Below are 14,842 nucleotides of genomic sequence, written 5' to 3'. Positions count from 1 at the left end.
ATGCCCCCCTTCTCAAACCGCGACAGAGAAGCAGCGAATTTCAAGAATAAAGCTATAACCTTCTGGCTCCAATGATGAGTGTATTACTGGATGGATCTATTAAGGAATACACCCAGGAAGCGGTGCTGCCCAACTCTTGACCTCTTCTTTTTCCATCATATAAAAATCTATATTCCACAACTTGCACTTTTCTGATTTCAGGTCTTCTTGGATTTGAAAGGAATGGTTTTGACCCTGAAGGAAGGATTCAGCACCTTCAAACTCCACATTACTACCCTTTGGCGTCTTACTGTAGTTTTCACTATCTGAATGTTCTCAGGTGCTTATGACAGAAAACAAGGAAGAAGCCACATCTTACAGTTTCAGTAAGAATGACGAATAATGAATTATTCTTAGAAATGAAATAAAAAGGAATGTTTCTATCCCACTGCGACAGTCTGCAGTACAGCTGAATTGCATTTAACTGATGGAAGCCCCGGAACACTATGTATGCCTCGCCCTTTAATGCAGAGAGCTTGACCCAGCCACACCACAGACAAAAGAAGCCTAAGCAGTAAATTTCTTGTGACTTATTTTGTAGGCAAATGAACGTATCATATATAAAGTAAACATATGTACTACTCACATTATACACAAACTATACCTACAATGTAATTTTCTTGAAGCAGTTCTGCTGTTTCACATCATAGCCTAGTGTTCTTCTAGTCAGTTATACAGCATTTAACATGATTTTGTCTGGGAAACACCATTTAATCCAATACACTGAATTATATTAGTGTTTCTTAATTTTATTTAGGCGAAGTTCTTTCCTTGGCATAAGAAGAATAAATTGCTCAATTTTTCATATTCTGTGTGGTATAAAGTAGATCTTAACACAATTCTGATTGCATTGGCTTTTTTCCTCTAGTTATTTTTTTCCTGCTTTCTTATGATAAAAGGAAAATTCACCCCTGCATTGGTGTAAAAATAGACATAGGTATCTCTGAAATAAAATTCAGGAAAATTTTCCAGATAAACTGTGAGAAGAGTTCACAGAAGAGAGACGCCCTCCGAGAACAGCATGGTGTAATCAAAGAAGGACTAAAATTCTATAACTTTTTCTCAGTTATCCTGGGAGGGGTTAGGTGGCAAAGCTGCTAAAATGCTCTCAGATGACTCAAGCCTTCATTCTGAAAGCGTTATATATAGTACCTGAATTAAGGAATGCACTGCATACTAAGCTTTAATAAAAAATAATAATCGAAGAGCATGATGGTTATTGGGCAACACTCTATATTGTCATCAGCTTTTTCCTCCTGTTTTTAAATAATGGTCTTGTTACCACATCGTTACCATTTCACACTTAACAAAATCTGACATACAGTGAAATGCATGCTCCAGTAGCTGTCATCTAGCTTTACTAGACTTGATATCCCCAAAGAACAGCATGTGTCCTACACATTTAGAAAATAAACTATAACTCCCATATCACTCCAAGCATAAGAATCAATTTTCCTCTAATTAAGAGTCAACAGTGATGTGCCAGAAAAACAAACTATCCCCAAGGAAGTGTGGAATCTTCTCAAACAGTGAAAACAAAGAAGAAAGTATTTCTTCTACCTTAAACTATACAGCGCTGGAGAAAGAAGCTCATTTCAAATCCTTGTAGAGTTCATTAAGCAGATAACAACCTATATAGCATCCAGGTATGTGCCTATACATACATTACAATAAAAATGGGATGTCAGCCCTGAAATGACCTAAAAATGCTCATATTCTCAATGTCATCTGGAATCTTAATAACCTTTGCTTAAGGAGCAAATGAAATTGTCTTAGAGAAGTCCACTCACCTACACCCTCACCACTAGCATGTTTTTTTCTTACTTAATAATGAACAGGTGGTGATATCTTCCCAAACAGAAAAAGACATGGCCACTGTTTTAAAATACAGAAGCGTATTTTACACACCTGGATGTTATTTACAAAAATTTACCCTTTCATTTAATTAGGTTTTTTCTTGTTTTTTAAAGGAAAAAAAAAAAGGATTTCTTAGAGCACAGAGGCTTTAGCATGTATGCACCAGCCCAATTAATGTAAGACTTTCAGTATGCATGATCAATTACATACTTGTTATACCATCTCACACGGCACATCTATGACCTAATTCTAGAAATGGCTTATCTTCAGGATTAAAAAGACCATCTGCTTGTAACGATGCCACCAACAAAATTGCTTTAATAAAAATTACCAAAAAAAATCCCCAAAACCCAAAGTGATAGTAAAATCCCAAGCCCAGAATAAGTTTTCCAGCCACGACTACTCTCTTACAGAGAGCACAACACAGTCAGCTAACTTTTCACAAAAGGTGATCAGGTTCAGATTAATCTTACCTCTTCCCTGGCCCCCACATTGTGCAATGAACAATGAATTAATAAGGTTGTTGCAAGGAACTGTTTGCAGACATGCAATGTGATATTTTTCAAATATATTTTAATGCAGTGGAAATTAGATCAGCTTCCCTTTAGGTACTCAAATTAGGAGTCGTTTATAAGAAAATATTCATATACAAAAAAATAGCTCAAAGGACAGCTGAAACGTTTTTCATTACACTGTCTTTCACAGGATTGTCTATCTGTACCATCAGTTGCACTTCTGCAGCAAATTTTCAACATTTAAAGTCTCTCTGAAAAGTCAGTTTGAGAGTTAAAGTACTGGATGTTTTCAGGGGAGGAAAGCAGGGCAAGGCAGGAAAAATAAAGCAAAGATAACAGAGAAGTGCACAGGAAGAAGCAATTAGCAAATTGTAGGAATTGTTTTCCAAGCCCATTCAAAGAGTTCTCTTGTTTGGATTAATTCGGTCATCTCTCCTGCACATGCCCTGAAAGCCTCTGTCACCAGCCTTTAATCAAGCTCTTTCCCCTTTCTACCACTATGCTCATCCTTCAACTCCTGCATCACAGCAGCTCTGCTCTCTCTCTCAAGCTTCCTCTACTCTTCTTCTAATAGACCCACCCCCTTTCCTCATCCAAAGAAATAGAAGTGATATAACAAGCTTTAAAGTACCACAACCTGCGCAGTCCTCCAACCTTCCTTCCAGCAACAGGAAGGCTCCAAAATTGGAGATGGAACCTGCCCAAGAAAGTTAACTTTCATTTGGCTTGGCAAGTTCTCACATACTTTCATGCAGTAGCTTGAATGAGCTGTTTAAAAGAAAGAATGGAGAAGCTGAGCAAATGGCCAAAAAAGTAATAGCCTGTCTGTTATGGGGGGAAAGGAGACTAACCACATAAACTTCATGCTGCATCCATCTTCTCCTTGGTAAATTAGGATGCTGCCATGCAATTTTTCTCAAGGCAAACAAACCAACAAAAATAAGCATAGATGACACTTGGATGAAGTATACTGACATAATCCAATACGAAATAATTGCATATTTCTGCAAGATTCAAATACACACAGTATGATTAATATGCTACTGTACCTCATTTTGAAGTTCATCACCACTTTTGGTAGAAGCAAGCATCTCATACACAGTACAGCAGAGGTCTTCTGTTGTTGGCCCTCCAGGAATACCCCCTTGAGATTCATTCAGATACTTTCCAACTTCACACCACAAAAACGAATCATCTACTTTTTCCGAAGACTTGAGATCAGATTTTTCATCACAGTAATTCTGCAGGTGATTCAGCTGGTTATTCAGAAATTTGTTATAATCTAAGCTTATAATTTTCTGCGCATCAGCCTCACTGTTCACGGGCAGCTCTTCAGAGTGATCCAAATCATGCATGTCAAATGAAAACACTATATTTTTACCAAAGATGACTCTGTTATCATCATTTTGCTCTTCAGCCATCTGTATGAGGGCTGTAAGCTGTTCTTCAGTGAAGTAAGAAGCAATCCGACATGTGGCATTACAAGCTGCAGTAGCAGATGAGGATGGAAATGGCCCAAATGTCTGCTTGATCGCCTTTGTCTCATCGTGGCCAACACATTCCTTCCTGTGAAATGTCTTAAAGAGAAAAACAGCTCCACTTTCAATTGCTTCTTGTCCATTTTCAGCTCCAACTGTTAACAAAACCAAAACCAAATGTAACTTTATACACTTCAAACTAATTCTCTTTCACTGCCTGCCACATAACTGTGTTCAATTTCTTGCTGCAAAGTCCCATCAACAGAGATATGAAACAAAGCAATTGTTGCAAGGTACTGTATTATAAAAGGTATGCAGTAACAAAGCATCTGTCTTTATTATTCTTCTACTTACTAGAAATTCATGTTAAGGATTACCAATGCTTTCTATTTTTCTGAGTTAGAGGAAAAGCTTGCCTGAGGCCTTAAACTCACAATATTGCATTAACAAGCTTTTTAAAGGTAACAAATTTCCACTTTGTCTCACTGTTTATTCACAGCCTAATCTGAATATTCATAACAGCGTAAATACACAGAACTCACTTGGGAATTACTACAGAATGTGTGTTAGTTACAAAAATTGCTCAGAGAAATTAAAGCTGATAAATGCATGAATTTAGATTTACAGCTACAAATACCATATTATGCAAACACAATATATATTCTTAGAGAAAGCTGTGAATTTATGTCTTAAATATTCACAAAGGTACCCAAGGAAAATATAAGCAAAACCACCGTATGATGAACCAAAATGTCACTACTAAACAAAATTTTAAAAGTCATCAAGCATAAACTAACCACAAACAGCCAGCATACGGGGTTTGTTTGTTTGTTTTATATGAGGATAACACACCTAATTTTTTGTAAGTTTAAAAAATGTGTTCTAAAAAGTTGGGTAGGTTACTCCCAACATTTTTAGTAGAATCAGCATTTCTTACAAGATTGCATAACTTTTAAAATATCTTAAAAGTTTTCTGTGGAGATTCATAAGCTGCTATTGTCAAGATGCTTTTATCTGGTCAATTGTTTAGTAATATCGAGATCAACTGGCAGAACTTCCAGCAGAGAACAGTACAACTTAAGTGGCAGTACTCATGATTAACCGTTGGTATGGCTAATTCAAAAGAACTATTAAAATAAACATTTTATTTTAAAAGGAACAATATAATTAATTTTTTAAACTCTCCAAAAGGCACTTCCAGCACAGTAAATGTGGCTGTTCTCCATTCAATAATCAAACTGCCCTGTGCCTGTCTTTGTGTAGCTCTGCTATTCCGTTATGGGCCTGTGTATTTGCTCTGCTATGTCCCTCTTTCCTGCCTGTTAAAAACCTTACAGAAGTCAGTAGGAAGATTCTTAATTACTTTGACATTGTTACTTGTGACTTGATTCAGCTTAGGTTAGGTTTAACCCCAGCAAAAGCAAAATTTTTTTGCCCCGCAATATAATAGGAAAGAACAAAAGAAATCCAGCATAAGCAGATGGAACATGGCTGAGTAACTAGAAACATAACGTATAGATGGAGGTGCCTAAAAATTCTGTGTTTCTCTTGAATGTCCCTATGGTGCACTTTCAAAAGCTGAAAAGTTCATGGAGAGGACTGGGGGTGATATTTACAGGATAATTAGATACCTACATATGGAAGACAGATAACAAAGATATACACATAATACACATATTTTGAAGATTTTGAGGTAGTTCAGCCTCCCTCTCAGCAGTAGCTATATAGGAACACTGAAAAAAACCCAACTTCTAAAAACTTATAGACCTAAGTTTGGCTGCATGAACCTCACTCATATTCCTAATGTATAAATACATAACATTATTCAGAACGGAAGTACACATTCCTAAACTAAAAGAGTAATTACACGGAAGGATGCGAGAAAAGGCTTTTAGGTTTATTATGTGCTAATTCTCCTTTAATATCAATGTCTCTCTAATCACGGAAGCATCTCTTGAGGAAATACTACTCCTCTGCAAATACCATGAGCCAGCGAAGATGGCAAGAGAGGCAGCATTTGAAGCTACTCTTTCCTTATTCTTTTAAAGCCAATCAGATCATTTCAGTAAGTGACATTTTCCCCATAAAATAAATCCATATTACAGTATCTCTTGCCTTGGTTGAGATTTCATTTCCTTGAGATTAAAGTAAAAGGCATACAAGCAATTCCCTTTTCGTAGTCTACATTTATGATGATGATGGTTGGAACATTACTGTCAGTTCAGTTTGTGCCTCGGTCACTGTAATCTGTTCTGGTTTGTCTCTATAACATTACACATCTTCATTCAGAAGTGTCAAAGCTGATGGTTTATTTCTAACTTGTTCTAACTAAATAATCATGTATTTGTTTTCATTTGTTCTGTCCTCGCCACTCCATCAAACAAAAATTTACCACTATTACTTTCAAGTGTTTCAATTTACTCTACCTACCCACCACTCTGGGCCTGCTATTAAAGTTGGGGGGGAAGGAAAAAAAAAAAAAAAAAAAAAAAAAAAAAAAAAAAAAAAAAAAAAATAGTTTTTGCAGCCATCTTTGGTGAAAAGTGGAAATTAAAAAATAAATCATACAGCTAATGCTTGTTCCTGTCAATAATACTGAAAACACAAGTTGTCAAATTATTTTCATAGATAACACTTGCAGCTAAGAATGGCAAATGCTTATTTTGCTCAGAACCCTTTTTCCAATCACCCAACATTTTTTTCCTACTTGCTACACTACATATGGTCTTGTTTTTTATACTGCAAACTTTATAGCCATTATATATTTGTCAGCCCTAACTTAGCCAACAATCGACTCCAGTACCTCTCATGATTAAGCTCTACCCAGTGGTTATTTAAAACAATTACGCAGATCTTCTCAATCAATACAGCTCTATTGTCAATACAGATTGCACCTTTTCCATAATAACTTTAGGCACTGATACTTGGTGCAAACTCACTTCCCATCTGCATGACTTTCCCCCGGATCTTGTGCATCACAAGCGCCAACCGAAATCTGCGCACTGAAGCAGAGGTACCTGAGCTAGGGCGGAGAGGTGGCTGGCCCTTCCTAGCGGCCTGTCTCAGATAGACAGGCAGCCACAGGCTTAACTTCTGGCCTGAAGAGGTTAAAGTCTACTAACAGCACCAACTCTACGACTTTTATTAGAAAAAAGAGGAGTAAAAAAATTTAGGAACAAATTTGTAAAAATAACAGAGTTATGTCACTAACATGGAAGGAATGAACCACCAAGCAACGTTTAGAACATGTATATCGTCAGATTAGTTTAAAACATTTTTGTCAGTGATTTGAGATATACTCGAATTTTTTCTGCTGATGAGTCTCCAAAGCAATAGCCAGCCATTAACAGCTTTAACAGTCATCTTCTGTGCAACTGCACAGCACAGCTGACAACTACATGCTGGACACGAATAATTTGTCTAGCCTTTTGAAAGTTTGTGTTTAGGTATTTGGTTTTTTTCTCAATTTGCTAGTTATTTCCAAAAGAACTGTCGAGAAACAAAAACGCAAGTGAGGCAGGTTAACATTTCTATAGTGATGAAAAAACTCTGGTCTGTAATGCAAAAAAACCCCACAATTATATTTATATATATTAATTCTCTCAATCTTTTTACTTATGGTTCTATTCAAGATATTAGAAACAATCAAAAATTAGACTGAAATAAAATTCTTTTATATATGATAGCTAGAGCTTCAGACGTGCTGATTACGAGCCAAAGTTAAATTCTGCTAAATGCAGAAGCTAAATTAGTTTTAGTCTGACAATCAAAAACTAAGTTTACTAACAAAATTAAGTTTTCACACTTTCTTTGCCATAATGTGTATCGGTTTTAAAAGCTTAATTCCAGATGAATAAAATTTATTATTTCTCTTCTCAATACCAAACACTTTCAAGCAGAAAATACTTTATAGCTGCCTCCAGGAGCAGCCCAATTTCTCATTATATCAATCACGTGGAATTAAAGCAGGTAACACCAGGATTGCTCTTTTCTCAGAGCACTGCCATTCCAAAAGCAGTTGCTTTTGCTTACTGAAGGTTGATCACAAACCACACCACACACTACACAACAATATTATCAAAAAGCAAGAATATCCACATAACAACGGGATCATATTTTAAAACAAAACAGAAGACAGAAGTATGCATATACATAACCAGATTGACTTTCAAAATTATTTCAGGGCAAGCCTGACATCAAGGTAGAACTACAATTGTACCAGTATGCAAACATGCAGGCAGAAAGCAGCTTAAAAAAAAACCCAAAAACAAACAACCCCCAACCAACACAACAGTGTCTTACTAGACTGCCAGAGAATGGAAACATACCTATTTGTTTTGCAGCTTGTAATATAGTTTTTAAATCACCATTTACAGTTTGGTGTTCTTTCTTGTCCAAATTGTCATCAACAAACTTTGTTATCTTCTTCCAAGTAAGCTCAGACTTCAGCAATTGCTCATGTAGTTTTGATCTTTTAGTCTGAAAATGCAAAAATATTTGGGGTTTTAAAATTAATTTTGAATTACAATATGAAGGTTTTTTTAATGAAACACAAGGTAAGAACACCTCTTTCCATCTGCATTCAGTCAGTATGAAGTAATGATTGCAAGCAGCTCCCTATAACCTGTTCTTTACACTTTCCTGAGCGTAAGAAAGAAGGATACACACATACTCTCTCACTACTTTGCTCTCTCCAAGGCAGAATTCTCTGTAAAGCCAAACTCTTGCAAATTCAACAGATTTACAGCTCCCAAGACTCCTAATTCATTTCATGTTACAGGTTCCCACAATGCATCTATTGCATTAATGCATTATTTCCTGATGGGGGGTAGGAACCCAAACCACTCTAAATTCAGTATCATTAATTTATTCTAATCATCCCCCAACAAGACTCTGATGTGAACTTAATATGCAAAGGGGAATGTTTGGTTCCTCAGTTATGCATAAGCTTAGCACTAAAACCACTCCAGCCATGGGCAAATTAACTTTCTGCAAGATGAAATAACAGGGCTGTACCAATGCAGCCACACAATGCTATCCATAGAGCACACCATGACTGAAGGGCCGAGCATAAATCAGACTAAATCACAAAGCTACAGCAAATCGGACTTTGAGTAAGGACACTGTAAAAGAATACACAGGAAACTGTACACACTCCGCCCAGTCTCGCTTACCTACTCTTATAAAATAGCAGGAATACATAAAATAAATATATATATTAAATACTTACAAAGGAAGCAAACAATTCTTGCTACATGCACACTAATACTTTACAGTTATGCTTTAGAAAAGAAAAAAATCTTTACCTTCAAGTCAGCTAATTCTTCACTGAAATCCTCATGTTTAGTGACATTTGAAAAGGAGCGTAAAGCACCTGTAAGACGAGGCAAGGCCATCTGTTACTCATTCAGTGATCCATAGGATGAGAAATCAAATCCCAGTTCAAGCACCTAGACGAGAAAAAAACCAAATAACATGGCTTTGTTAATGCCATAAATACAAATTCGCATCACAAGCTTGAAAGACCTTTTAGAGCGAGCAGAACTTGGCTGGCAATTCAATTAAACAAGGTAAAAAAAAACCAACCTTTTTCAAAATGCTGATAATCAAGATTCACTAGAAGGGAGGTGATCAGCACAGAGCTTAGGTAAGACACGCTAACACGCAGAGGTTACTTTGCAGGTTCTGCTACTCTCTCCTCCCTAAAGAAAAGTTACCAGCAGTGAGGCAAAGTGGCAATTATTCTTTTAGCACCACTAACACAAGAGTATTATAGTGAAATCTATGTAACTGAACTTCAGCTCCTAACAGCAGTAAGTAATTACAACCTACGTGAAGATTTCCTCTAAACCAGCCCATTCTGGGAGCTTTCAGGTCATTAAACCAACTCTGGTGCTGAGGCAGGGGCATTCTTCTTAACAACTGCTTATACATTTTTAACCAGCAAAACAGGCAAAGAAAATTATGACAGAAATAAAAGATAAAGGGAATAAAAGGGCTACCTGAAAACTGCAAAAGTAGTATGCCTTGGGATGTTTTCATCTCACAACTGGGAGTGCGCGCACTGGCGTACACATCGCAGGGCTCTCTCCAGGACTACAGCGAATTTCTGCGCAGTCTTATTTCCTCTGTGAAAGAGGCTCGTATCTCTACGGAAAAACACGGCTGTGCTCCACCTGAACTTCCACTCCTTCCACGCATTTACTGAAACTATTCCTTCTCAAAGTTGTTTAATTTCAGAAGGTGCCCACAGCTGAATTGTTTAATGAACACTAATGCACAGCTATAGTTTCTGATGGTAGCAGATAGATACAGGTTCAGATTATTTTTGAAACAATTAATGATATCATTACAAACCTAATGATCTGCATCATTCTTAGCACGCCTGAAGACCATCAGCCATCCAGAATTTAAAATAACTTAAACCAGAGTTAATAAAATTACTTTTTCCCACACCACACTCATCTACTGTATAGAACTCCCTGCTTTAATCAAATTATCCTTAACATTTTTCTTCATTAATGACTGCATTTGTATTATAGCTATCAGCACAAAAGCAAATCCAGATGCAGTGTTCCAGTCACAGACAACGAAATGTCACGGACTTGCCGGGTCTGCCTGTTTTCCCACCTTGCATTAAGATGCTTTTTGAGAAAAGCTATCACAACTGCTGATATTTTGGAGACAGATGTTACAATGATGAAGGTACAGAATGTGGAAATATAAAATCTTTAAGTGTGAAGGGGATGGGACAGAAAGGACATGTCTAGAAGCAGAGTTGAGCAACACTGAAGAGATGTAATTTTTTGAGATGTAATTCACACCAGCGTAGCAAATAGTGAAAACACCCTGGGAACATTATAGCCACCATTACAGAAAACAAGTAACTTGTTCGAAATTCGAGGGAATCTAAACACAACCCTTTTTGTTTGAATCCACAAAAAAAGTAAATCACTCTCATACTGCTCCAATGAAAGCACTGCCATACCTTCTTCTCCAGAATTATGGGCCTTTACAATAACATAACATAATCAGACTATTACCTTAATTGTCCTTTCTGAAATAACATGCACAGTAATTTATGAAAGTTCAAACCCACTTTTTAAAAGTTCACTTTTCACACACACTTTTAGAAGATTGTAAAGCATCTCCAGCAAGTCCATTTGTTAGGAAATCGAATTCCTCCTTTAATCATTGAGTTGTTAATACTTTCTGAAATAAAAACCCTCAAACCTCCGAGGACAAGTAAGGGAGCTCCCTCCTGACCACAGGCTTGGACGAACAGCCACATCCATCCCCAGAAGCCTGTAGCTGAGCTCATACTAACAAACGTTGCTCCGCTTGTGCCTACATGCTTTCGGAACTTCCCTGTCCCTGAGGGGGCTGGTTTGGCCAAGCAGCCACCCAAGGCTTCTGCATCTTATTTAAACCCAAACGCTACGCGCGCCCTTCGCTTCTGGTCTGGGACACCCACTCTCACCAAGGCATCACAAGAAAACGAAAGTAGCCATCAATTAGAAAGCGAGGGGCAGGTGCAATTACTCTACTGCTAACATGAGAAACAAGGTAAAGTTTATGAACGTAACGCTATTATTCCACAAGATACTAGAGCCAGCTCTAAACACTGGGTCAAAAATGCTGTGGCCCTATGAGCTGCGGCATAAATTTACATTTACTTTATAAAAAAATAAGTTACCTGCTTTCACCTAAAGCCTGCTGACGTAGACACCTGCCTGCATCACACTGGCTGTATAGTGGATCAGCTACTGCTTGTCTCGCAACTACCACAAGGGTAACTAATCCCTTCTGATCTGACAGAAATCTATCTGTTTGCCCGCAGCTTGATCCGAAACATCTGTACTACCAAATGATCCTGCTAAGATCGGCTGGTTTTGGGACTAAGACTTATAAGGAAGCAGCAATTAAATCCTATACACCAGGGCCCACGAGACACACTTACGCCGTTGTTCTCAAGGGGGAATGGACAGAAGAAAGGTGTGAGAGTGGGGACAATCTTATTTCATGTTTGTAGAGGGACAGGTGGAGTGGGAATTTAACCTTAAGATCAGTGCAACTTTACATGGTAAAATTATCTTCATCTTGCTGCCCCACTTCAGTCAAGTTAGGACAATTTGGGCCCATTCTGCTCATGATTGTTTTGAAAAGTTTGACGATTCCTAGAACTATCTCAAATTTCCTGCCTCTTAAAAGAACCCTTAACTTTCCATCAAGCTTCTGTTTGAAAAATTGAAAGAGCAATATCCACCTTTTTAAAGCTTTATGAGGATGAGAAGCAATAACTTTTAAAGCCTATTTTAATTCTTTTAAAAGCAAGTGTGATTTTAAAGTCAAAATGAGAGAAAGCAAAATATAAAGCAGATTATACTGGTAAAATACTGGTGAAATCAGGTATGCAAGTGTTCAAACTTTGGTTTTGAAAGTAAACCTAACAGTTAAATGGGATCATAATCTCATCGTCTTTTCATTCGTTGAACTAAAACATTTTTTAAATGCTAGCAATGTTACAAATGTAATGAACATTAGTAGAGAAGTTTTCCACTTCGTATTTTCACCAACTAAAGATTTCCTCCCACTCTCGGACTTCCTGTATTTGTTCTAATAATGTTCTAATAACGTTACTGCCTCTATCTGTTCTCCAGAAGAGATGTTACAGAGATTACCATCACAGAGGTTTAGGAATGTTAAAGCCATGTTTCCATGTTTGCCTATATTGCCTAGAAATCTTTAAACTATTAACAAGTTTCTTGCTGTCTATGTAGACTTTCTGTTACAAAACCTGGGCAAATTATTGCAGATTACCAATCTAATCAAAGTTATGGAGAGGCCTTAAATAGCAGGTTGTTACTGACTTCATAGTATTAGATCAAATGGCATTTTCACTTTCTCTTGTGAAAGTGGAAACATTTCAAATGAAAAGGAAGCTAAAAAGGTAAAAGACATCCCAGCCACAGGGCAATACAAAAAATAAAGGGACGGTGCAGTAACTTTTTACACTTTAAATATACTTAAAATAGCATTAAAATAAATGATAGCACAGGATTACCTAAATTAAACACAAAAGCAGCAAGACCGTGAGGACGCATTAACGCATTTTAAAGATATAAAGACACAGAATACTTCTTTACGCTATGCTAACTGCTACATGATGCAGCAACAACTGTACACTTTCAGACATCTCATTTTCTGCAGAAGGCTCAGGCATCACACTGGAATTCTCTCAAGTGTCTGGGTCAAATATTGCTGATCTCCAGTCAAGACCAGTTCAATCTTTGAAAGGGTGATGTCAAGATTAAGGAATTAAGTACTCAGGAAGAAATCCTGGCTGCCTGATACACGGTATTCATCTCGGTGAACACCAGAATTCAGACAAATCCTTCAGTAATGAGAAGGTATAACAGTGCCTGCATGTGCCATCCTTCATATAAGAGACAACCTCAGGATCTAAATTAGAGAAGTCACTAAACCACCCCCCACCCCATAAACAAAAAAAAAAGGAATTGCAAGCCATGCATTCAACAGAGCATTAACCCTTCTAGATTCTCTCTCTCACAATCTTAGCCACGCACATGGCATTAAATACCAGCTGCCTAACACCGTTCTTGCTAGCATCAGCTGGAGAGGCGTTTCCTGTGATTATGCCCAATACTGTTTTGGTGTGATGCCAAACATGTGTCTCGGCCCAGTAATGTGCTCATTTTAGATGTGTTTTGAAATCATTATTAAGGATAGCTGTTGTTTCTGGGGAAAAAGAAAACATAAAGGAGAAAAAACCAAAAAAAATTAAACCAACTCTTTTTCAGAATAACTGATTTTTCTTTTCCAAGAACATAAGGTGTAGTTCGATTGTTAAGACTGTGAAGCATCCGCAGCTTTACGCTGTGTCACCTTAACTTCTTCATTCCCTTCAGCGAGAGGGAAATTGCATCCCAAGCAATAGGAACTTAAAGACTTCCCTCACACGTGGAGATGTACGATAAGCAAATCTCCAGCTTCACTGGATGTAAAATGTACGTTTAGTGCATTTAAACACTAGGCATAGGCACAAATACAAGATGAGGGGGTGGCAGAGTTTATTCGGTTTTGCTTTAGCTTAATAGAGAGCCCTCTATGCCCCGGCTTTCATTCCAGGCCAAGAGAGGTTGAAAACAACCCCAGGGGGTTCATCTTTACTCCATTCCAGAACAGTTTGTCACCAAAGGAAAAGCAGGAGGTGTACGGAAGGTAAATACAGATGTACCTGTTCAAAGGAATTAAAAGGAGGATGAAAAACAATAGATGAGAGAAAGATGAAACCTTTGAGCTAATCACAGCTACGTAACTCATCACACCAAGGATGGCTGAGAGGGCGGGGGATGCATTTAAGCAAAAACAACTGCTGTCATAATACATACAAAATATAATTGCATAACTGCTGTGCTAAGACCAGAGCACCCGACCAGATGGCAGTAAGAAAGTCTCCCTAACACATTCCTGTACTGAACAGCAAGCACACGCAAGGGTAAAGCTTCCAAACCCAGCTACTGGCCATGGAAATGGCATTGCCAGGTTCTTTGCAAGTCAGCTTGAGGAGGTAAAGAATTACTTAGAACAGTTAATAAAGACTCACAATAAAATTTTAATGGAATAATCAACTTGATGGAATAATTGCACAGAGGTACAAACAGGCAACTACTCATGAATGAAAACTTGTAAAAGGAACAATCAGCAAGCACAATAGACTTACTGCAGTAGAAAACCACTAATAAAAGCTTTTATCTTTCTTTCGAGCTCTAATGGGAATACAAAACCAGGAAAAAAAAAAAAATCTGTATTTCTCTGCTGAGCTGCTGAGCGTTATATGCTTTACATATAACATTCTGTGCACATCAAGTCAAGTCTAGGCTGACCAAACATCGTTCTCTCAGTCTTTCCTCATACGGCAGCTTCCCATCA

General features: G+C 37.6%; 1 protein-coding gene across 1 annotated transcript; it reads right to left on the bottom strand.

Annotated features, from left to right (window-relative positions):
* Window positions 1-3,414: 3,414 nt before the first annotated feature.
* Window positions 3,415-9,341, bottom strand: LOC104494423 (activating signal cointegrator 1 complex subunit 3-like). Its single transcript, XM_010137243.1, has 3 exons — window positions 9,196-9,341; window positions 8,218-8,368; window positions 3,415-4,044 (listed from the first exon to the last, which is right to left on the bottom strand). Exons 1-3 carry the CDS (start codon window positions 9,283-9,285, stop codon window positions 3,452-3,454), a joined length of 834 nt encoding a protein of 277 aa, XP_010135545.1. The 5' UTR covers window positions 9,286-9,341; the 3' UTR covers window positions 3,415-3,451.
* Window positions 9,342-14,842: the final 5,501 nt, after the last annotated feature.

The sequence above is a fragment of the Buceros rhinoceros genome, unplaced genomic scaffold (genome assembly GCF_000710305.1).
Source record: "Buceros rhinoceros silvestris isolate BGI_N320 unplaced genomic scaffold, ASM71030v1 scaffold22815, whole genome shotgun sequence".
Taxonomy (NCBI): domain Eukaryota; kingdom Metazoa; phylum Chordata; class Aves; order Bucerotiformes; family Bucerotidae; genus Buceros; species Buceros rhinoceros.
Note: the sequence above shows the minus strand (reverse complement) of the source record. Positions and strands in the feature narration are given on the sequence as shown.